Source organism: Chenopodium album, chromosome 20 (genome assembly GCF_948465745.1).
Source record: "Chenopodium album chromosome 20, dcCheAlbu1.1, whole genome shotgun sequence".
Lineage (NCBI taxonomy): Eukaryota > Viridiplantae > Streptophyta > Magnoliopsida > Caryophyllales > Amaranthaceae > Chenopodium > Chenopodium album.
Window position 1 is genome coordinate 17,743,887 of NC_137853.1, and position 23,551 is coordinate 17,767,437.

The 23,551-nt window shown below is 35.2% G+C and overlaps 1 protein-coding gene across 2 annotated transcripts in view; it reads left to right on the plus strand.

The window, feature by feature from the left end:
- The first annotated feature begins 1,019 nt into the window (after window positions 1-1,019).
- LOC145597406 (ATP-dependent DNA helicase SRS2-like protein At4g25120) overlaps window positions 1,020-23,551 on the plus strand; it is a 33,513-nt gene continuing 10,981 nt past the window's right edge. For both annotated transcript variants that reach the window (XM_081653564.1, XM_081653563.1), the window contains exons 1-19: window positions 1,020-1,188; window positions 1,767-2,448; window positions 3,158-3,199; window positions 3,320-3,483; window positions 4,921-5,116; window positions 10,458-10,514; window positions 10,622-10,727; window positions 10,811-10,944; window positions 11,170-11,244; window positions 11,380-11,505; window positions 11,628-11,759; window positions 11,848-11,931; window positions 15,838-15,951; window positions 16,096-16,196; window positions 16,303-16,369; window positions 16,677-16,727; window positions 17,744-17,821; window positions 17,943-18,152; window positions 18,361-18,399. In XM_081653564.1, coding sequence (XP_081509690.1) covers window positions 1,046-1,188; window positions 1,767-2,448; window positions 3,158-3,199; window positions 3,320-3,483; window positions 4,921-5,116; window positions 10,458-10,514; window positions 10,622-10,727; window positions 10,811-10,944; window positions 11,170-11,244; window positions 11,380-11,505; window positions 11,628-11,759; window positions 11,848-11,931; window positions 15,838-15,951; window positions 16,096-16,196; window positions 16,303-16,369; window positions 16,677-16,727; window positions 17,744-17,821; window positions 17,943-18,152; window positions 18,361-18,399 — 2,601 coding nt within the window. In that variant the 5' untranslated portion in view covers window positions 1,020-1,045. The remainder of the gene's footprint in view (window positions 1,189-1,766; window positions 2,449-3,157; window positions 3,200-3,319; window positions 3,484-4,920; window positions 5,117-10,457; window positions 10,515-10,621; window positions 10,728-10,810; window positions 10,945-11,169; window positions 11,245-11,379; window positions 11,506-11,627; window positions 11,760-11,847; window positions 11,932-15,837; window positions 15,952-16,095; window positions 16,197-16,302; window positions 16,370-16,676; window positions 16,728-17,743; window positions 17,822-17,942; window positions 18,153-18,360; window positions 18,400-23,551) is intronic.

A 23,551-nucleotide genomic window follows, 5' to 3' on the forward strand; every position in this document is an offset into this window, starting at 1 on the left:
ATTTTAACTTTTATAAGAGATCTTATACGTTTTATTATTAGTATCATATTTCGTGTTAATATTTTTGTGTATATGATACTATTCAAGGTGGTGGTGAAAAGAAATTATAAATGATAATCTTTTCATGTGTGATGAATTTTTTTTTTAAAAAAACAAATATATATCTAAAATTAAAAAGACATTCTTCTGAGAAAAAAAAAATTTAACTGTTGTAAAGATAAGTTTCAAGGCCGAAACTCCATGATATAATCCTAACCCAACTTTAATAAAATAAGTATCAAACTTATTTGAATCATAATTTTTATTAAAAAAATTATCATACCTATTTGAATGATTAATAAGACTAAAAGTTATCTTTTTGATTTTGTCCAAAAGCTACCATATACGTGTACGTGATACTATATAGGGCCCAAACATGTTTATGACATATTAGTATGTCCCAATACATATTTGGCAAAATCTGTTGTAACTTCTGTAAAATTTTGATGAATTAATTAGTCATTAAGTTGGCATTATATGAAACTATTTCGACATAATAGATGACCAAAAAGTAATAGGTGAATATCTTTCTAAAAAAAAAAAAGTAATAGGTGAATAAGTGGACTTATATAAAGTTAAAAGAAACAAGATAATCTTTTCATATGTGATGAAATTTTAAAATCAAAAAAATTTTAAATCAAAAAGATAAAAATTTACTTTTATTGTAAAGATTTTACTAACCAACTTTAATAAAATTATCATACATATTATGTATTTGATTAATAAACATTGATCCAACACGATAACATATGGTTTCAAAAGGTAACATGTTGCTCTCTCCCATATTCATAACTAAAAAAAATAATATTTAAAAATAATAATAATAAAAAATATATAAACTAACTCGTGCATCGCACGGGCTTCACATATACCATTGGATGCATCGTGTACCGGTGTATTTAGCAACCATGTTTTGTTTTGAACTCTGAAACCAAAGAAACCACCACCACCTTCCTCCATTGCCGATGCCTTCTCTTCCTCTGTGGTATGCTCTCAGACCATCGCCATGAACAAAGAAAACGATCCGATTCAAGAAGATTCACTAACGCCCGAACAACGAGATCGAATTTCTCTCAGGTTCAGAGCTGCCAAAGCCCTTCTTGCTCGCAAAAAGCCTCGCTTTTCCTCTCCTCCTTCTGTCCCACTCAAGTAAGCTTTTTCTTCCCTCTTTGAGAATCTTACCCTTTTTCTGTTTGCCGTCAATTGCTGTAATTCAGTTTTAATTTCGTCATTCCTTTATTCTGTTAGGTTTTATAGTCGGTTTCGAAGAACAATTGTATTAATTTTAATGGGATTTTGGGTCATTACTCAGTGAATTTTATGATGACTTCTTAATTCACTTTAATTCATTCAAAAGAACCCCTGTTAATTTGTTAATCGATTCTAATTGTTGTATCAATTCATAATTAGCATTATTTAAGTCGAGATTATGTCTCTCGTTTATAATTGTGATTGGGGTCGGATGTAATTTATTTTGTGATACCGAGCAACACGAATGATGATGAAATAGCATGATAAGGAAAATACTATGAATTGGTTGAGATTATAGGAAGCTTTTATATTGCTATTGGTTTTCGTTTAGTCTGTGTGGCATTGCAGTCCGAGCATGCTGAATTTGTTATTTTTTGTTCCTGTGAATATGGTTCTACGTATTTGTAAGTGATAGTTGGCAGTGTAATGTGTATCAGTGTGTATATCATTCATGTGAACTTTTGCACTTGTTGTAGGACTACTACTAAACTTGGTAGTAGCTGTTCAACTTGGGTTCCTAAGACTGAGAGAGTCCCACTGAAGGAGTTGCAGAAACCTTTGGAGTCTTTATCTGCATCAAGGGTATACAACCAAAGTGACAATAGATATGTTGGTGTATCTTCGCCAATGCGTAGTTTTGCAGATAGGATATTAGATAGTTCGACTACAAGTGAGAGCAATGGATGCTCCAGGGATGGGAGTCTATCTACTCCAATCAATGTACAAGTGCAACGATCTGAATCCTTTAATATAAATCACTGCTCACCAGTTTCCAGTGTTCTTGATGAAGAGTTTGACTCGTCAATTTTTGACGAAATCGATTTATTGCTTGATGGAACTCATGGGAGTTCCGCTAAACAATCTGAGAGGGAAGTAGATACCAGACAGGATCATACGCCAAAAACTGAACTTGATGATGGGAATCACTCCAATACAAAGCCCCTGTCTCATACCGAGCTTGATAATCTACGAGATATTCAAGGTGATATTTCACAACCTCTCATGGGGAAAGTAAACATAACACAATCAAAAGAGTTTTCAGGAATGCCAGAATCTTATTCGAAGTATTTGGAGTCACTTAATGAGGATCAATTGGATGCTGCTTCTACTGATGCTTCAACACCATTGATGGTTGTAGCTGGTCCAGGAAGTGGAAAGGTCATCCGCAATCTTCTACCTTTTACTTCTTTAAAGTTATTAATTCTCCTTAGGTGTTCTTTCTTGCATTTATGCTAATAAAACACTATTATGTTATAAGTTTGAAGTATGAGGAGTTTTGATGTTTAAGCTACAACGAAGTAATGTTTGAATTATTATGTACTACAGCTGAATAATTGATCCTCTATTCATCCAAAAATATTAAAAAAGAAAAAAATCAGTTACTTTTAACTATTTCATTCCTTGAGTAATGGCCATTTGGATTCAAAACTGTAATATGTTAGTGTCTACTCACCTACTTTAAATAGCTCTACTTTTTAAAATTGAACTATATGTTTATATGAACTGAAGAGAGATGAATTATACATTGACTAAAAAAATATGATTATGTATTTGCAAACAGTCTGGTACTAATTTGATAGAGTAGAGATTGTAGTTTTAATGATCTCTTTTATCTTCTCCATGTCGGAAGAAAAGTTTCCTATTGTTCAATACTTCAACGTATCCTTGCCTATCATGTAATGTCTTGAAATGATACTATGCCTTTTAACTTTCTCGAATTCGTTCATTGAGAATAGGTTCCTTCAAATCTTCTTCCATCAAGGGCAAGAACTTATATAGAATGTGGGAAGTGTAGTTTTGCAACCATGTTAGCTACATGCTTTGTTTACAAACTACTAGTAATTTTAATCCTGTTTTTATGTATCAGACATCGACAATGGTTGGGCGTATTTTGATGCTGTTAAATCAGGTAATGCTCTCTTTCTCCTAATCTAATACTGATAACCTGTAGCAGAACCAGGTCTCAGAGAACTGTTAGGCTGCTCAAAAAGTTTTTAATTCTTGCTTTCTTCTTGGAGGATTTGTTTAGGGCATTGGTCCATCCCACATACTGGCAATGACTTTCACAACAGCAGCAGCTTCTGAAATGAGAGATCGAGTTGGAGTAGTAGCTGGAAAGGAAGTAGGCAAAGCATTAACCATCAGCACCTTCCATTCATTTTCTCTGCAACTTTGTCGTGCTCATGCAGATAAGTATGTCACAACTGTGTTTTGCTCACATTTTTAAATTGAAGGATTTCAAAATATCTGAATAAAGCTGACTGGTTATTGAGTTAGATACATGATAGAAATTGTTTGAATTTTGAAACACTCAACCATCATTTGTTTTGGCAAAAAAGTGTTGTTGCAAGCATCTATAGTATACTTACCATTTCATAATGATGATTATTTTGGATTACATATAACTTGAAAGGAAAATATTCATGCTTTAGAAAAATTCAAAAAACTTTTGATAAGACATTGATGTTGCCCATACAGAAGCAGCCTGACTTACCTATTTTCATGGCTCCATCAGATTTAGTTGTTACATTGCAAGTTCAAGTTAAAATATATGCTACCATAGTGGCTAGCCTAGTTTGTGGTTGAAATAGTGACATGACATTTAACTTTGGAAATATGTGGCAGAGTAATATGTGGCTGATTAGTAGGGCTTAGGAGCATTCAGGTTTATAGTATCCCTTCACTTGTTATTCTGGCGCATCTGGTAGATTTCTTGAAAAGAACCACTATTTGTAGTATTTTGATTTTAATTTCAATCAAGGAGCTTTAATTTGTGGTAGAAGTTTCAAGGAGAGAAACTACTACTGTTATGGTGATTCTTGTTGTAATAGTATGTACTTTTTAGTTCTTGAATGTTCGACTCACTTCCCGACGGTTTTAGGGTGTTTCCAAAAGTTCTATTCACTTTTCATTTTTTCGATTTTGCCAAACCCTTTAACTATCTTACCCCTCTTGGTTCTGTCCCACACTATTTATACTTTTCCTCTCACTAGCTCTCACTTTATTCACTTTTTTCTTGCACCTCCTGCCTTTTTCCTTATGCAGCTTTTTCTTACACTTATTCACCAATCTATACATTCCTAGATACAAGAGTCTACAAACGTAACTTGAACTTTCTAGAATTAAGGTAGTAGCTAAAAAATACGTACTCGTATATGATTTCCAAAAAATTGAAATTAACTTACACACAACAAAAATTTTATGAGCTATAGTATTCAGTCACGTAAAAGGTTGAGTGGACAAAGTTGGATAAGTTTCAAACTCTAAATGCTGATATTGAGTTGTAAAGATTTTAATTGGAATTGAAATAATAGGGCTGAGTGATCTTATTTAATTTAAATAAGATATACTCAACTGTTATGTTAAAAATTAAAAAATTGTGTGGTTAAAAATTTTGAAGCAGACTTTCCAAAATTTTAATTGAGTTCAACTGCTAGTGATGTATCCTATGCCAACTTGCTGTTTGTGAAGACTTGGTTTTTGTTGGCTTCTTAGGTTATTGGGCTGTCTTAGGATTGCTTGACAGCCATTTTGACCTTATAATCATAACTCTAATTATCGTCGATAGTGCATATATTTTAGTGTGCTCTCATTAGAATTTCTTCTCTATCCATGTTGTAACAACTCTAGGTTGGGTCGAACATCAGAATTCTTGATTTATGGGCATGGGCAACAAAGGAGAGCTGTTATTGAGGCAGTTCGTTTAACTGAAAGCAATAGTGGAATACAAAGTCTTGATAATTGTGAGAAAAATATTTCTGCCGATGATATAAAGATTCAGGATTTCAAGGAGAAGTCCCAAAAATGGCAGAAATTTGTGACTAAGGTGTGTAAAATGTTAGCTTCTTCTTCCTTCCTTTCGATATTTAGCTACCTTGAAAATTTGAAAGGTTTGAATCTTTGTATCATATCTTAGTTTTGTAATGAGTATGGTGCAAATGGTCCTTGGAGCTTATGGGCATGACAAAGGTGCATGCCTTTTGGTATGAGATGCTCCTTAAGTGCCATTAACCCTATAAAACACATTGATAGTATGTTCTTAAATCAAATTACATATGAGATTATAAATTGACAGAAGGAAGCATAAGTGAATTTCATAACACATTATGCCTTTGGTGTCTTTTTGCTTGTTAACTCCACCATATACTATTTTCTCACCCACCATGTAAAGTTTTCATTTCTCTTAGGCACAATTGTATAGGAAAGAAAATTTGATGTGGAATTATTGATTAAAGGTGAATAAGAAATGAGTTTTGTGGGTTTAGTTTAATGCTTTATATGAGATTGATTTGTAGCTTAATGATTCCAATTATTTAGTATTTAATATTACTTATCTGTTTGTGAGTGACTTAACGACCTAAATTAAGTGCTTATTAGGTAATAATTGGCCACAAAGGCACCTATTTAAAAAGGCTTTGCTTGTAGAGTGCATTAGCTTTTGATGTATGAAAATGTGAGATTTTGTTCTTTGGTTGTCCTTAGTGAACCTTCCGTTGTAGTAAACTACATTGTTAGTGGACATAATCATTTTTCAAACTTGGTGTTTTGTTCAATGGCCAGTACTTGGTTCAATAATAACAACAAAACCTTAGTCTTGAAATGTTTCAGGGTCGGCTAACATGAATCGTCATAAGAAACCGTCTGACAAAGAAATGGACATAACAAGAAAATTAGTTGAAACAGTTTGGAGAAAGGTGTGTAAAGTGAGAAAAAGAAAAACTTGTAAGTAGAATTTAAGAGTGTTAGAAGAGTACCAAGAATGAAATTTTAAAAAAGTTTTAAAGCAGTGGGAAAAACGTGTGAGTAAAAAAATTATGATTTAAGAAAGATTTAGCAAAGGAAGTCAATAAAGTTTATAAAACACAAATTGAGTAAAAGAATAACTGTAAATGTTAGAATAACATAATCAACAATATCTATATAATCATGACACGTTGTTGACGTGAATTATTCTCCCTTTACACTACCTTATCCAACACCATATTTTCCTCAATTCTGAAAACACTCAATCACCCATTTCCAAGTTTTTCAGGTTTTCCCCTACCCCTCGCGATCCTAACACTTTGCAACTCTTCAAGTTTCCTTATTGTAGCCTCACTTGGTCTCCTAACATGGCTAAACCACCTTAAGCGATTCTCCCTCATCTTGTATTCAATGGATGTAACCCCTACTTTTGTCTTAATTATCTCATTCCTTATCTTAACATACGCATCCCCTCCACATTCATCTTCTACACATGGCAATGCTTTACACCTCTCGCTGTACCATATAACAAAGCAGCCTTTATTTCATTCGGTAGAATTTACCCTTCAATCTATGAGGCATGTCGGGATCACATAAAAACCTTCTCCACTTTAACCAACCCGCTTTGATCAATGAGCTACATCTCCATCCAATTTTTCATCCTTTTGAATAATAGATCCCAGATATCTCAGAAGGCCTCATGGACAAATCGTCCCGTCCAAGGTGATCACCCCTTCCTCCTTGTTTCTCCCGCCGTAACAATTACATTCCAAGCACTCAGTGTTACCTCTGCTCACCTTCAAGCCACGAAATTCCAAAGTCCGTCTCCACAATTTTAACTTATTTTCCACGGCTTTTTTCATCTCAACAATCAACACAATATTGTCAACAACATCACGCACCATGGTATATCATCTAGAATTAAACTCGCCAAATCGTCCATAAAGATAGCAAAAAGAAAAGAAAAACTAAGTATAAAACCTTGATGAACTCCAATTGTGTTAAGGAACTCTTCGGTCTTCCCAATAGTTGTCCGCACACTTGCGCTAGCTCCTTCATACATGTCCTTAAAGCACACAAAAGACCCTTGGTACTTTATCCTATTCCTTCTCCAAATCAAGAAAAAATTATAAGTAAATCTTTCTTCTTATCTTGATATAATAGCTTTGTGTTATTATTTGTGTAAAGATCTTATCTTTTGCTTGCTTAATTGCTTTGTATCTCATATAAAACTTACAAAAGCCTTACAAATCTGGAAATCAAGGAATTTCCTTACCATGTTCAATGGAAAATGAGGATGCAACATTAGAGGGTCCATAGGGGGTTTTTGTAACACCCCAATAATTCTCTCTTAAAAACCTGTATATAACCTGAACAATTTAAAGAGAATTACTGGCGTGCTACCGCCACGTGTTCAAACGTTAAGGCTATAAACTTAAAACAGTTATAAATAAACTTCAAAACCAAAGTATTAAATCAAAATAAGTATTACAAGTTGGAACCATTAAGGCCTTTATTCAAATCCCAATAAAAGTACTGAGTAAATAAATCCACTGTTCAAATAAATTCAAACCAAAAGGAATAGTGTCAAATAAAAATCGAGTTAAAATAAATTCAACTTGCGAAAGATATAAACTGCAGTCAACCAACCCTCTACTCAAAATCCCACGATGAATGTTGCATGTGCAAGAACCTGTGGTTATTCTGCTCCCCAATATTACAAGTGTAAAAATTGGATCGTCACATGGTCATTGAAAGGCGAAGGCCATGACCAAAGAAGAACACACACAAAAGCACGCAATCGCTGAGTACATACAAGCTGCGAAATAAATTTAGAAATACCTAACATGCTACTAATAATCAAACATATGCATCATTAAATAATAATCTCAACACATGACTCAACTATCCAATTTATTAAGACTTCACTAGTTAATAGTAGCTAACTCATTTCAATTTATTCATTGGATTTAGCAATAGACAAGGTTGTCCAACTAATGTCCCATTTGGAACATCAATAATGAAAAACCCCATGCCTCATTTCGGAAACATCAATAAACATCCAACGACCACGGGCGCGACTCCGTGACCACCTTTGAAAAATATTTGAAATAAGAGACTCGTTTGGGTAGACTTAAGAAGGGAATACTTGCATATTTCATACATATCTTTTCATTTAATTATCACATGAAGTGTTGTTTTTCTTATTTATTTAACATGTTGTAATTAATGTTCTAATTGATGTGTTTTATGATGTGCTTGTGTTATGCTTTTGTATGTTCGTTGCGTTGGGTTGGCGTAGAAAAGAGATGAGTGACTCAGTAAACACGTCTGAAAGCACGAATAATGGTACTAGGAACAACCCCGTTGTTGTGTCTGAGGATGAGAATGATGCTAGAAGTGAAGATACTCTAGAGAGGTTTGAAAGGACTATCACGCCAGCTAATCCTGATTACCAGTATATACATGAGTTTAAGACTGCAAAGAACAAAAAGCATAAGATTAAAACCTACCAAAGAATGTTTCATGACTATACTCTTATTGAATTTCCAGATAAGAATAACCTTGAATGGCTACAACCACCACTTGAAGATCCAAATGCTGGGAAGAGAGCTACTAGGAATCCTAATCCTCTTTACAACGCAATAATTATTGACTCAGATGATGAGAAGGGTCCCCATTTTGATGCTAATAATTATGATGAGAAGAAAGATAAAAACAGCAATGTGATACCTTGAGATTTATTTTTATAAGGGTAGAGTTAGCATGAATAAGGCATTTGCCATTGATAATGGTTATTAGAACTTCATTATTCAAGGTTACTATAATGAAGTTCTAATAACCATTATCAATGGCAAATGCTTTATTCATGTTAACTCTACCCTAACAAAAATAAATATCAAGGTATCACATTGCTGTTTTTATCTTTCTTCTCATCATAATTATTAGCATCAAAATCGGGATCCTTCTCATCATCTGAGTCTTCAATAATTATTGCCTTGTAAAGCGGATTAGGATTCCTAGTAGCTCTCTTCCCAACATTTGGATCTTCTGTAGCCATTCAAGGTTATTCTCATCTGGAAATTCAATAAGAGTATAGTCATGGAACATTCTTTGATAGGTTTTAATCTTATGCCTTTTGTTCTTTGCAGTCTTAAACTCATGTATATACTGGTAATCTTCCACATCAGGATTAGGTGGCGTGATAGTCCTTTCAAACCTCTTTAGAGTATCTTCACTTCGAGCATCATTCTTATCCTCATACACAACAACGGGGTTGTTCCTAGTACCATTATTCGTGCTTTCAGACGTGTTTACTGAGTCACTCATCTCTTTTCTACGTCAACCCAACGCAGCGAACATACAAAAGCATAACACAAGCACATCATAAAACACATCAATTAGAACACTAATTACAACATGTTAAATAAATAAGAAAAATAACATTTCATGTGATAATTAAATGAAAAGATATATATGAAATATGCATGCATTCCCTTCTTAAGTCTACCCAAACGAGTCTCTTATTTCAAATATTTTTCAAAGGTGGTCACGGAGTCGCGCCCGTGGTCGTTGGATGTTTATTGATGTTTCCGAAAGGAGGCATGGGGTTCTTATACGTGAAACAGGGAGAAGGAAGAAGAGGGTTCTTTCTTTTTTTTTTTTTTTTACGTGAGAGAGAGGAGAAGTGTGAGGGTTTTAGGATTTTTATTTGGGTTTTATTTTTTTCCAAGTTTTATTAGTAGTAGGAACTTGCAATTTGGGCTTGAATAAGAGGAATTAAGTGTTTGGGCTATTAAGTTAAGAAGACTTAGAATTTAAATCACAACTTAGTTGTTTTAGTTTGAAAATAATTAAAATCTTATTGCTTTACCTCAAAAAAATTCATACTTGTAAAATAAAAAAATAGAAATATTTTTATGAATAATTATAAATAATAAACTAATACATTATAATTATATCGAAAAATGTGGGGGATTGCAGTTTTTGTAATCAAAATTGATGGTTTTGTGAATTAGACTAAGGCATAAGCTAATGACTTATAAAATTGCAAATGTTGAATGATTGGATGATCTGAATTATGATGACAACACAGTGAAATTCCTGTTTTTACTTGTTAGGGCTTGGGTTTTTGTAAGATAAGCAGCCATGTTTCATCAGTCAACTATGATTAAAGGCATTAGATATTAACCTGCATACTCTGAATGATATGGTTATGAAGTTCTGTCTTTCATATATATATTTCTTAATTAATTTTATCTTAAATTTAAAAAATCATGCTATTTACTGAAGAGTAACACATGTATGCAAATGCTATTATGCTATAGTCTGCTACATTGGGAAGGCATTGAAACCATTTGTCCTAATCTATGTATGTAAAATAAGTTTGTTGTACTTATTGTTTCCTTCAACTTACAATGCAGGCTAAAGCATCTGGTAAGACGTCCGAAGAATGCCGTCAAAAGGGTGATCAATTTGGAGTAGGTTCCCTCTTTTATCCTGAAGTCGCATGATCCTTTTCCTTTTACTTTTTCTCACGGCTTTTGTATAAAAATTTTCTAAAACTTTTGTTCTGATTTTGCGTCAGGCTACAGTCTTGAGCAATTATAATGACATATTAAGATCTTGTAATGCTCTAGATTATCATGACTTGATCAGCTGCTCAGCTATGCTGCTAACTGATTATCCTGAAGGTTCTTCTCTTGTCTACTAAAATGGGCAATATAATAAGAATTTTCTTTACAAACATAAATTCTTACTTTTGAACTTTTCTTAGTTCTCGAGGAATGTCAAGCATCATGGAAAGCCATCATTGTAGATGAGTTTCAGGACACAAGTTCTATGCAATATGGCCTTTTAAGGCTGCTAGTATCCCATGGACATATAACTATTGTTGGTGATGATGATCAGGTTAATTCTCTGTAACATCTGTTTGCATTTTGTCTTCCCCATTTATCTTAGTGAAAATAGGTCTCTTTTCCCTTGTGTGTGTGTGTGTGCATGTATTTCTGTATCTTAGTGTGAATTGATTGGAGAAGGGTGATGCTGTGAATAAGCTATGGTTCTACGTAACTTCATCTTCCAATTTACTTCAGACAGAACTTGAATTGACGTTTGTCAAATTGTCTACTGCAGTCCATATTCAGTTTTAATGGGGCAGACATATCTGGATTTGACTCATTTCGAAAAGATTTCCCCTGCCACAAAGAGGTTTGCCTTGCAATTTTGATTTTGTCTCATGTTGAGTGCATCTGCAGATAAGATAATAACTTCTACAAGATTTATTGTTGTTTCTCTTACTCATTGTGGGATATACCTTACATAAGTATGCTGCTTTTACTTCAGGTACGACTAAAGAAAAACTATCGATCTACTCGCTGTATCGTTGATGCTGCTGCTTCTTTAATTCGGCATAACATAAAGCGAAGTCAATTGAAACAAGCATTTACAGATAATTCTTCTGGTTCTAAGGTAAAATTCTCACCTAGTCACAATGACATGGGCACGGTGAAGCCACTGCTTCACATCCTCTCTCTCTCTTTTTCTTTTTTCCCTGTTTCTGTTTAAACTCCTGAGGGTTTTCTTCTTTTCAGATAACATTAAAGGAGTGTTACACTGAGAGTGCACAATGTGCATATGTCGTTGATAAAATACTGGAAACCGTGTCAAATTCCTCTGAAACTAAATGTTCTTTTGGCAATATTGCAATTCTTTACAGGAGGCAGGTTACGTTTATGCTATCCATAAATTTTTACTTCTTTCACTATCTGCTTCGTTATCTATTGAGAAGCCTAACCCCATAAATTGTAATAGGTGTCAGGCAGACTTTTCCAAGCAACCTTCCGTGATAGGAAAATTCCTTTTAATGTCCATGGTGTGGCCTTCTACAGAAAAAAGGTTCAACAAATTTATATATTAAATTACAGTATTTTGGATGTTATCTTTTCTTCTTTTGTTAATGTTGGAATTTACAACCTAAATGATATGGAAACATTGCTGTCATCTTGAATATAAGTATTTTGGCCTCATGGATGTAAAAGTTAGGTTGTTGATGAGAAGGATAAAAAAAAAAGCTAACACCTTTCCATGGTAGTTTTAGTGACACTATAATTGCTTGAACTCAACATAAGAAGTATGTCCCTATCATGTTGATGTCAGCATGGTATGACTTGAATTTAAATATGAACTCAGTTTATAGGTCAAATTTTGAGAGAAAGAAACCAAATCAAACTTGACTCCTTTATCACACGAAGTTAATTTGAACCTCATTCCATTTATCTTATGAAAATTTGCACCAGCTTGACTCGACATGTTCACCAACACATAACTTTGACCGTTGATGTAATCTTTCGAAGAAAACACCTTCCCTATCCTTTTGAGTGAGATGGGTCAATAACTCCACATTGGAATATGGAGAAACTTCTAGAACGTAGGATCTTAATTGATTTGGGTGTCTTAGTTTTTATTATGAATGGTTTACGCTGTGTTCCCCCATTGTTAGAATTTTCGTTATCAGCGGTGGTGGTTTTAGGTTTTTATTTTGATTTGGTGGTGTTTACTTGGGTGGCTGTGAGTTTGAAGGGAAAAAGGAGAAGGTTTGCTATTTGAGGTAAGGAAGAAGGTGGTAACAAAGGCTATGCGAGTGGGCGGTGGTGGCTAAGTAGACTAAGGTGGGGGTGATGTCAAGGGTACGTAGGATAAGGGTGGTTAAGGGTATATGTATGTCCTTTTTCTTTCTATTTCACATTTTCACCTCACCTTAATATACCTGCTATAAAATTTCATTAAGAGGAAGTATTTTTCTTTAGTAAAAAATCAAGGGGTTTTCTCATGGTGGCCTTGTAGGTTTGTGTTTTAGTTTTGGTAGAGAATTTCATATTATTTTGTGTATTTTTGAATTTTAATATCATTGGTGGCCGTGTTTATGACTTTATGTATTATGGACCTTAAAAACGCATATGTGAAGCTTTTAAGAACACCATTGTTGATTAAAATAAGTCATGGTGTATTTTTGAGAAATTCATTGGAGTATGCTTTTTATGATACTCCCAATGGTGCTCCATTTGTCTTCATTTAGCTCCTATATTTTTGAAATTTACTTTGCCCTAAAAGAAAGAAGGGAGGAAAAACAGAATGTTGCGTGTGTAGAGCTCTTGTAGTAGCACACCCTTGTTTTTTGTTGATGAGAAGATAAGTTATGTGAGAACAGTTCGACATTTTAGTTGCTAGAGGTCATAAAAGGCAGTTTAATGCCATTGATCAACTCTTTCTCTGGCATCTATCGAGCTTTTTTGAAAGAGGATTTAGAAATCCTTGCCACCCAAGATGGCGGTAAAGAGGGAGTGGCTAGGTGGTGACTTAGGTGAAGGTGGGGTTAGGGTAGCTAAGGATTAGATGACAGTAGGGTGGTGCATTTAATGATTCTGTTAACTTGCCAAGTTGATTGGTGAAGGTGCAGGATTAGTGGCGAAGGGTAATGTAAGGGTGATTTTGTCTTGACTTTCTCTCGCACCTCGCCTAAATATGTGTGAAAAAAAAACGTGTCAACTAATTTGAAACGGAGGAAGTATTTGCTCATATTAGAAATGTTCAAATTGATTAGATCTCTTTATTTGCGTTTATTTATTGTTAAATGGTTTTATTTTGCGATTTAAGATTTTATGAAACTTCATATTAGGTGAATTGAACATAGCCTTACTTATACTTCACATAAATTTTGCCAAACTCAATTTACTATCTTTACTTACCCCAAAATATTTAGACCTTTCCACACTCCTTTACTTTACCTGCTCTTTTTCTTACACCTACACTACCCCTTTTAACTCCATTTATCTTAATTTTGCAACCATTTTCTTTCACCTAATCATATTTTTAGAAGTTTTTTTTTTTTTTTCCCCCCTTTTTTATCAGCGTATTTTTAGTAAATTTAGAGTAAATGAGTGGAACAAAAAAGGGAGGTAGTGTTACCATATTGATTAAATCTTGAGAATACTCTAATTTAAAATCCTTAATTTCAAATTTTAAATCATTTTAATCTTAACCCTTAAGTATTACATATTCACGGTTGGTTCCTTTTGCACTTTAAGTTAATGTGAGCCATTAATAATAAATAATAGGAAGAATGGTTTTTAAAAATCCAACTTTGGTCGATATCTTTAAATAATCCCTACTTTTGATAATTATGGAATAATCCAAACTTTAAGGTGCGTTTTCTTTATGGTTAATATTTTTTAACAAAATATTTTGCCACATTTCGAATGTTAATTGGTAAAAATAATAAATAAAAAACACGAAAAAGAAAATAAAATAGGCCACCCATCACCACAACCCCTCCCCACTCTCTTCCTTGCCGGCGGTTTGACCCCACCTTGCCCTTGTCAACAAACTCCCCACCCATAATTTTGTCGCCCGACAAACCTAAAAAACCCCCACCCACCCTTAATTTCGTGCACATTTCAGCGAAAAACTGGAAAACCCACACTAACCCTCCTTGAAAACACCTAAACCCCCCACCCCCGGTTTAGGGTGAGAGGCGGCAACTGGTTAAGGGTCGGAGGGGCGGAGAGGGTGGGCTAGGGGAATGGGAAATGACTAGGTGTGGGTAAGTGGGGCTGGGTGTGGGTGGTTTCAATTTTCGATTTTTTTATTTGATTGTTTTGATTTTCTTAAAGGTTTATTTGTTTTTTTAATTTTTTGATTTTTTTTTAACCTATTATAGTAAATTATTGACCAGTAATGTATGGGTTGGACATGATAGAAGAAAACACACCCTATAATTGGGATTATTCTAGAATAATCAAAAGTTGGGATTATTATAAGAAAATAACCAAAAGTTGAGATTATTATAACCAAATTTTCCTAAATAATAATGAGATTCACTAGATACATAAGCTAATAGGAGCTATTATTCTGACCTCTCTCAAGCTAGATGTAAGATGAAAGCTTTTGTTTGTTTGTTTGAAATTCTTTTGATAACATGATTTGATGTTCAATTGTTCATGCACCTAGAAAAAGAAAGTTTTGTTTTGCTAAGTTCATTTCCTGATATATGATTGGCTTGTACCGTAGGTGTAGTTTGCACACGGCCGTAATTAATTTTAAACCTTACTCAATTCCTAAGCAAAAAGTTCTCAATGACCATCCTTCTTATGGGAATTAGCTGTATAAACATGGAGTGTTTTACTTCATTGAAGTTGCTCTTCTTCCATGTCAATACATCACATTTTGTTTGCATATTTGCTACCATGAGGTTTGAAGGCCTTATGTAATTGACGGGTAGGTTGGGTCAGGGTCGATTACGGGTCGGGTCAAAGAGGGTCACATTTTTTAGGGCTAATAGCGGATCGGGCTAATGCGGGTCGCAGGTTAATAGCGGATTGATAATGGGCGGGTCAACAAACTATCAACTCAAATAAATATTGGACAAAACCATTATTATTTGACCCTAAATTGATCCTATGCAATAAGGGCTCTGTCCATTAAAAGCTCTGCCCATTAAGAGCCCTTTAAGTTTGGCCCTGACCTATTATCATTGGGCTAAGGGTCTACTGGCCACTAGATTCACACTTGTTCCATTTGAATACAGTCATATGCTATTAACTCTTATTTTGAAAGACTTGAATTGTGGATTCCTCATTTGTATACACGTGGTTATCGTGGCATTAGTTTAATATCTCTATATCCAAAAGATGTCTTTCATAGTCCTCAGCATAGGCTACACCTGTATAAGTTTATTATTTTGATAATTGTCAACTGATTGATTCCATTCAATTTAGGAGTTGAATATTTGTTGTTTTTGGATAGGTAATAAAAGCAATCTTAGCCATGGTTAAAACAGCTTTGCCTGGGTGTGATGATAACCCTTTTCGTCAAGCATTCAAAACTCTGTTGCTGTATGAGAAGGAAGAAAAAAAGAAAGTAATGCTCTTAGTTTCTTTGTTTACATTTGTTGTTATTTTGAAGGACCTCAAACAATTGTTGATTCTGATATTAGCCATTGGTTATCGTGTCGTTATTATTGATACATGTTGTCCTTGATTGTTGCGGATATTTTTTTTCTAGGTAATAGAACACATTGATAAAATATCAACCATAAGGAAGTGCAGCTTTATTTCAGCTGCGTCTGACATATTTAATGCAAAGATATCGGGTACCTTCAAGAGGTTTTTATTTACACCATCGCTCCATGCCTTTGTATCAAATTATTTTGAAATCTACAAGTCCTTTTTAGTACCTTAATAACGTGATGGATTTTAATTCTGTTTACAGAAGTCAACTTAGCCAAGGACGAAAAGTGCTTCAAACACTTGAGATGATATCAAAACTTGTCTATCGGGTAATTCTATATCAGCTATGGAATGAAGATTATTCATTTCGCATTGAATATCAATGCAAAGTGAAACTTTGCAACCCATACAATATAACGTCAGGATATGATCAAATTTGAACTTGATTTGTATAATACTCTCGATCCTTGTCACTGCAGTAAGAGGTCATATTGTTTATATTAGTGTCACAAGTGTTAACCTTTTGTTTATGTAATAGCTTATGCTAAGCTCATCTTTTGGGAGAGTGTGTAGCCACTAGCACATTGTAAACTTATCGCTGCCCTCAATTCTTGTTTGTTTGACAAATGCTTGCAGGAACAGTCAATATCTTCTATCATTACATCTATTGCGAACCTCCTCCCTCAGGTTCTATCTTGTGAAACTTTATGTTTATCTTTTGTGTTTATTTGTTTATTAATTTTTCTTTAATAACTTTCATATGCAAAGCTACAGCTAGTATATCTTTGAGTAACTTATAAAGAAAAACTAATGTTGGATTGAGTTTGGTGAAGTTGTCTTAAAATTTTGCAGTGGTTCTTGTTCTTGTATTAGTTTGCACACTTGTGCATTATTTTTGTGGCTTATGTTGTTGATATTAGTAACCATTGCTCCTTTGTTCCTCATTCAAAATAAGGGAATTAGCAAAAACTTGACTAAAACGTTGCAGAACTGCTAAATTTTTCGTTTAATACTTTAATTTTTGGTATTCCTTGTTTCTTGGAACTTAAGTGTCAACGTTACTATTTAAGCCATCCCATCAAAAGAATGTCACTTTTCAATTATATTGGACTTATTATGCACTAGTAAAGTTTTTATCTTAGGAATTACTTGCAAATATGAAAACAATTATGCATAGCAATGGCTTGAAGAGCCATCCTTACATTTCCTAGCATGTTGAATAGCTACAGATGAGAATTTCACCAATGTTAGGCATAACCACAAATATATTCTTTGTAAAACGAGCATTTGTTGGTCTAATGAGAGAAGAATTTAAGATCTCGTGACTTGCATTGCTTTATCAATGTACTAACTCTATTCCGTATTAAATTATTAATTGCAACAATTGGGTTGGGCACAAAGATTAAGAAATCGAAAAATGTAGGCCCACCATATAGGTGGCCCAACCTTGTGGCCCAACTTTATTCTTGTGATTAGATGAAAAAAAGGAGAGAGAAGCAAATAAACTAGGGCAAGGTCTTAACTTTAGTTTTGAAATGCTTCCCATTAGAGAATTGTTGCTATTAATGTGAATCTTCCATAAAGGCAATTGTTGTTATAAATAACGGAGGAAATATTAATTGTAGTGACATGTAATTATGTATAAAAAAGTATTTCCAAGCCTCACACTATTTGCTTATTGCTCTGATATTTTATTTTCACAGAAGTACCTTCTTGAACAGCGGGCAGTGATTAGTGTTGATGGAGGGAAACTACTGAATGAAGACAATGATCTCAGATCTGTAAGCGTGTGCTTTATAAGGATCAGAGGAAACATATTGCATTTTAAACAGCAAATTTCTTTGTTCTTTGAAATAGGATTCAAATATTAATTGCTGATTGTGTTTGTCTGCCATGTTGCAGGTGCTTCAATACTTACTAGATGATGTGAACGATTTTTTATCATCACAATCTGTTCCAAGAAAAACTGTACTTGATGAAATTGTAGAAAACAAAGGTTGTATTCACATACTGCAGGCTTTTGTGGACTATATATCTGAAAGGGAGAAGGAAAATTTTCGCTCAAGGAGACAAGATAATCTAGATTCAGTCACATTGACTACCATTCATCAGGTTATTTCCATGTTTTAATCATGAGAAAAGCACTCTGTTCTCTTTAAATTTCACACCGCCGTTGGTGACATAAGATGCAGATAAGAAAGAAGAAATTAGTTTGCATAGTCTGCTATAACCTCCTATATGTTTTGTGATTTGGTTCTATAGTGGTATATTGTGAAACTGCCATCTCACACACATTATTTTATCCTTGTGTATTTTGCAGTCAAAAGGCTTGGAATGGGACATTGTGTTCATAGTGAAGGTAAGTTAATATGTATATTTTGGTGTAATCACCTGCGGAGTGAGTGGTTGTATGTGCCTTCATTAAAAAGAATGTCTATGTTTAAATTATGAGTCTAGTTAGCTTCTTAGTATAGAATTTTGTCATTTACAAAAGGTTATGCATATTATTGATTCACTTATGGTTTTGGAGCCCATCTATTAATTAATTGGCAGAGTCTACAGTACATGACACGCATCGCTATTCACCATAAAAGTCATGTATTGCTATGTATTACTCTACTATAATTTTTTTTTTTAATTAAAAAAACCTAAACTTTATCCTTTCCCCTTATTTTCACCCAGTTTCTCGCTCTTTCCTATGGCTTTCCCCTTCTCTAGGTTCTCTCTTATAATCAATTACTTTCCTCCATTGATGAGTTTGAAGCTTGAAGCATGTAATTTAGTAACAATGTCCCTGTCTACCTCAATGATTCAATTTAATTCATTGTTTTTGATTTGTTATTTTTAATTTCTTTTCTAATTAATCTAAACCCTAATTAATACACGTTTACATGTCGAATCACCCATTACTTTTGAACCTACAAAATCAAAATTAGAATTTAACAAAATAATCTTTGTTAATTATAATAAGAAAAAATAACTGAAATTAGTTCATGATTTTTTTTTTTTTTTTTTTAATTCTCATCACCATTGATTATGAAGTACAATTCATTAATTAAATTACAAGCCTACAAGGCACTGTAATTCCTTTACAAAATTGTGAATTGAATGAAAATGAGTTTTCCATTACACAAATTTCAGCACAGTGCTTTGTAACTTGAATAAAAAGGAGGAAAAAAAGCGATTGATTGGGGAAAAAATTTGAGCCAAATTGGCTTACGTTAATTTTTAAAATTGCAAATACTAAGTAATATTTTTAATTTATAATATTATTAGCAGTACATGGCGGTACATTATCATCACAATTCCTTCGACATCCCCACCAAGCACTTCAAGAATTGGTGTAACCCCCAATTCCAACTCCCAACTTTGTAGGGCATCCCTTATTTTAGTCGGCCCAAAATTTTAGTGTGATTTGCAAGAAACTCTACTTTAAGGACTTATAACCCACATCCCGTATCATCACAATTGCATAGTTTAAGTCAGAAAATGGAGTGACACCTCGATCAATTGATCACCCTCGTGCACACATCCGGCTAAAATCGGTCCATCGATTAAGCTAGTGAGTTAGTTATAACAAACTACGACTATGAAAACAAGCAATGTAATAAAACCAGAAGCTTAACTTCTCATTAATATGATATAATTTACAATGATGCGTATTTACAAAGAAGCAACAAATAAAACACAACGAAACATTAAACATAGATAAGCAACAACTGGACAATAAACATAAATCCACAAAGGATATCCTTAAACTTTAAGAGGTAAAGGGACCAAACTGAGGTTTGAGACGAGCATACTATGGGGTAGTTGGGTTGAATTCAGGCAATGGAACCACCATGTTTCTCATCATCATTGAAACAATTGCCTTTCTATAAACCGAGTCAACGGACTTGGCTCAGCAGCACCCGGAGTCGCCACTTCCACGTCGCCACTTCCTAAGTCCTCTTAACTGGCACCTCACTATACCTCGTTTGCCTACATTAGAGACTCCTCGAGCTAACCACTTGCATTAGAAACATTAGTATGGGTGCTTTGAGAGACAGATTGATCAGAAGGCTCCACTCCCACCCCTGGGAAGGGACATGTGAGATGAAGTTGCTACTAACATCCCACACTGCACCACTTTTCCATTACTTAGGCTTGTCGATCATTTATCTGGCTCGCCAGCCTTAACTTGGTACCACCACGAGGTCCAAGGGTCCTCAAGTTGAAACCAAGTTTCCCACGGATCTCCTTCACAAGGGACTTCATGTGGTTGAGAGACAACTAAGGACCACTAGAGTACAACACCTCAATGAGATCCCCAAGGTAAGTCATCATCCTAGCATACAAAGGATCATCATCAAGTAAATCTTCTAATTGAATTAAGTAAATCTAGCAGCACAAGGGCGGGAAGGCTTGTTGGCACTAGCATTGCTCGACACTCTTTTAGGGATATCCCGAGTGAATGTCAGCTTCCCCGATGGTGGTCGCATCTTAGTGTGTAAACTTTGAGATGGTCAGACCAAATTGTCATGGGATTTTTGTGGACTAACTCAACGTTACAAGGAACGCGGTACGGTGCCACGAATCGCGAACTGATTCGTGCGAACCGGAACGCGGAACAAACGCGAACTGAGTCGCTAGTGGTCGCGAACCAGAACGCTGAAGGTGGCGACTCCTAGTTGTGGCTGACCGAAGAGGGTTGTTCTCCCTCTGCAACTTCTAATGGGTTGTTTCCCGACATTTGCAGTGCAATATTCTCTCTCTTCCTTCTTTCACGTGCATTGCTTATTTAATTTTTGAAAATTTTCTGACTTTTTTCTCTCTCCTCTCTCATGTTTTACATAGCAGTAACATTTTACTAGGGTGGCAGCTAGGGTTTTGTTTCAATTGGTGAATGGGCTTAAACCTCTATCAACAACTGGGCCTTTTTTCAATGAGCAACTTAGGCCTTCTATTTTATATACTCTAATTTTTTAGCAATCCACTCACCTAAATACATATTTTTGGAGGAATTATTATATATTTGTGTTTATTTTAATTTCTAATATAAAATCTATTAATAAAAATCACCTATATATTTTTTTTTATTAATTTACTATTTCGTACCCAATCGTACCGGATTCACCACGGGTAGCGTTCCACGTATTCGTTTCCGTACCACGTTTCGAATCGAATCCCGTTCCTTGTAACATTGGACTAACTTTTTTTTTTCTAAATTAGGGAGCTTAGAGGTTCCCTTGATGGGAAGTGGAAAAAGTCTAAACTAGCATAACAACACTCAAAATAAGAACGCGCACACAAGTAAGAGAAGCACACAAACACAAGCATAAGTAAGAATACTTTATTAATTCATGGCACACCAATACAACAAGTTGTTTCTCTCTCTTGAATCTTTTTCTAGAGCTCCAAGAATTCTGTCTCTAGCAAATGAATGCCTTGGCCAGTTGGCCTATATAGATAGGCACTTACTACATCACAGTAAGTTAGGATAACTACTCACTACGCCCACAGCACCCATGATCTATGTAACTGCCTACTACTTGCATAGTTATTTGGATGCATTTGGACTTGTCCACTAAATTTTTTTTACGTTAAACATGATTCCATAATCGTCTAGTCCCACTATCCCATGCTCCTACATTTTAAGAGGTATGCATCAGTTGTGCCTATGTGGCGCCCAACTGCTCCATCAACATAACTACCCACTCTCCCTTAGTGCTCCTATTTTCTAGGAACACTAAGTAAGTGGCGTAATTGGTAGATGACGCGGTATTCCTCTCTAAAAATAACTACTCACGTTCTACGCCTCACTTTGGTGCTCCTATTTTATAGGAATCGCCTTAGTAATGGCTTAATCGCATTCTGAATTGACTTTGGTCATGATTCTGGAGTTTCAATCCACTAACATCATGGCCCTATATTTTAGGAACCATACTTAGTCATGTGCCACCTCAGCATATCCATCCTGATATTTTAGGGAGAGTGGTGCAACGTGGGTGGTTACCATAACCGCCCACTATCCCTACAACTCTTCCCACCCTAGAATCAAGGCAACCGTATGTTATCCACGATGACTAAGTTAACCGTCAAGGAATCTCTACTATTGTGGTCTGCTAAAGGTATTCATGGTTACACCGATCTATTTTGCCAAGGCTCTTCCTTAGCAACTACCCCGTGGCATAATTCCATAGTTCCACCATAGGAACCATAGTCATCGTTGACTAGGTCATGCTTGCTCCTCCATGGGGGAGTCTTCGTAGTCTACACTATAGTATTAACCGTAGAGACTTCCTTACATGATCTCAAGCACATCCCTACATCAAACCACGCTCCGTCAAGTTCAAGGTTCCATCATAGGAACCATAATCAATACCAAAGATTGTTATGGAGTTTTGCTCATTAGAACACTCTAAGATTTGTTTGGTGCGCTCGCGCGTGCTAGCCACAAGCACAAGGCTTAGTTGGCTAAGCACTTGCTAGCACCAAGATCTAACCACATGGGGTTATTCCTTGTAACCTCACAAACCTTAGACATGATTGTGAGTTGCTTTAGCCTCACTTGGCTCGTTCTCCTTCAACCGAGCACTTGGGTCGTTTTCCTTGAACCAAGCATACACTTGCTTGCGTAGGCAAGTGAGTCCCGAAGGCCTTGCGTGCTTATGCGAGATGGTCGGCACCTTTTCCTAGGTCGACCAAAGTGTCTGTGACAAACCCCCCAAACTAAATGAGGTTAACGTCCTCGTAAAAGATTAAGAAGGTAAATCCTCACTTGATCTATGCTTCCCCAAACACAATGCCTTCACTTAATCCGGGCTCTACCTCTTTTCTCTTTAGCTTTGGACTATGATTTTCCCTTACTCGGGAATTGTTGTGCCCATCACAACTTGCCTTATTGTCACGAAGTTGGGCTATCCTGTTGCTTCCACATGCACTAGGAAACATCATAGATCCTTACAAACCCTTATATTATATTCTCTTATAAAGTCGGCACGGGATTTTTTGGCTAAGAGGACAAGGGAGTTGGCTAAGATAGTTAATGTCATCAAGGTGGCGACCAATGGAAGTGATTAACCTCTCTGACTCCGAGGATAAAGCAGCGGATGTTGCTGGGGCCATGTTCTATGACTCGGCTTTTTGGAAAGGCTATTGTTTCAGTGATGAAGAGAGAAACATGGTGGTTCCATTGCCTGAATACAACCCAACTACCCCATAGTATGCTCGTCTCAAACCTTAGTTTGGTACCTTTACCCCTTGAATTCAAGAAGGATATCCTTTGTGGATTTATGTTTATTGTCTAGTTGTTGCTTATCTATGTTTTTATGTTTCGTTTTTATTCGTTGCTTCTTTGTAGATATGCATCATTGTACATTATATTGTATTTATGAGAATTTAAACTTTGATTTTATTACATTGCTTGTTTTCATAGTCAAAGTGCGTTATAACTAACTCATTAGCTTTATTGACGGACCGATTTAAGCAGGATGTGTGCACGAGGGTGATCAATAGATCAAGGTGTCACT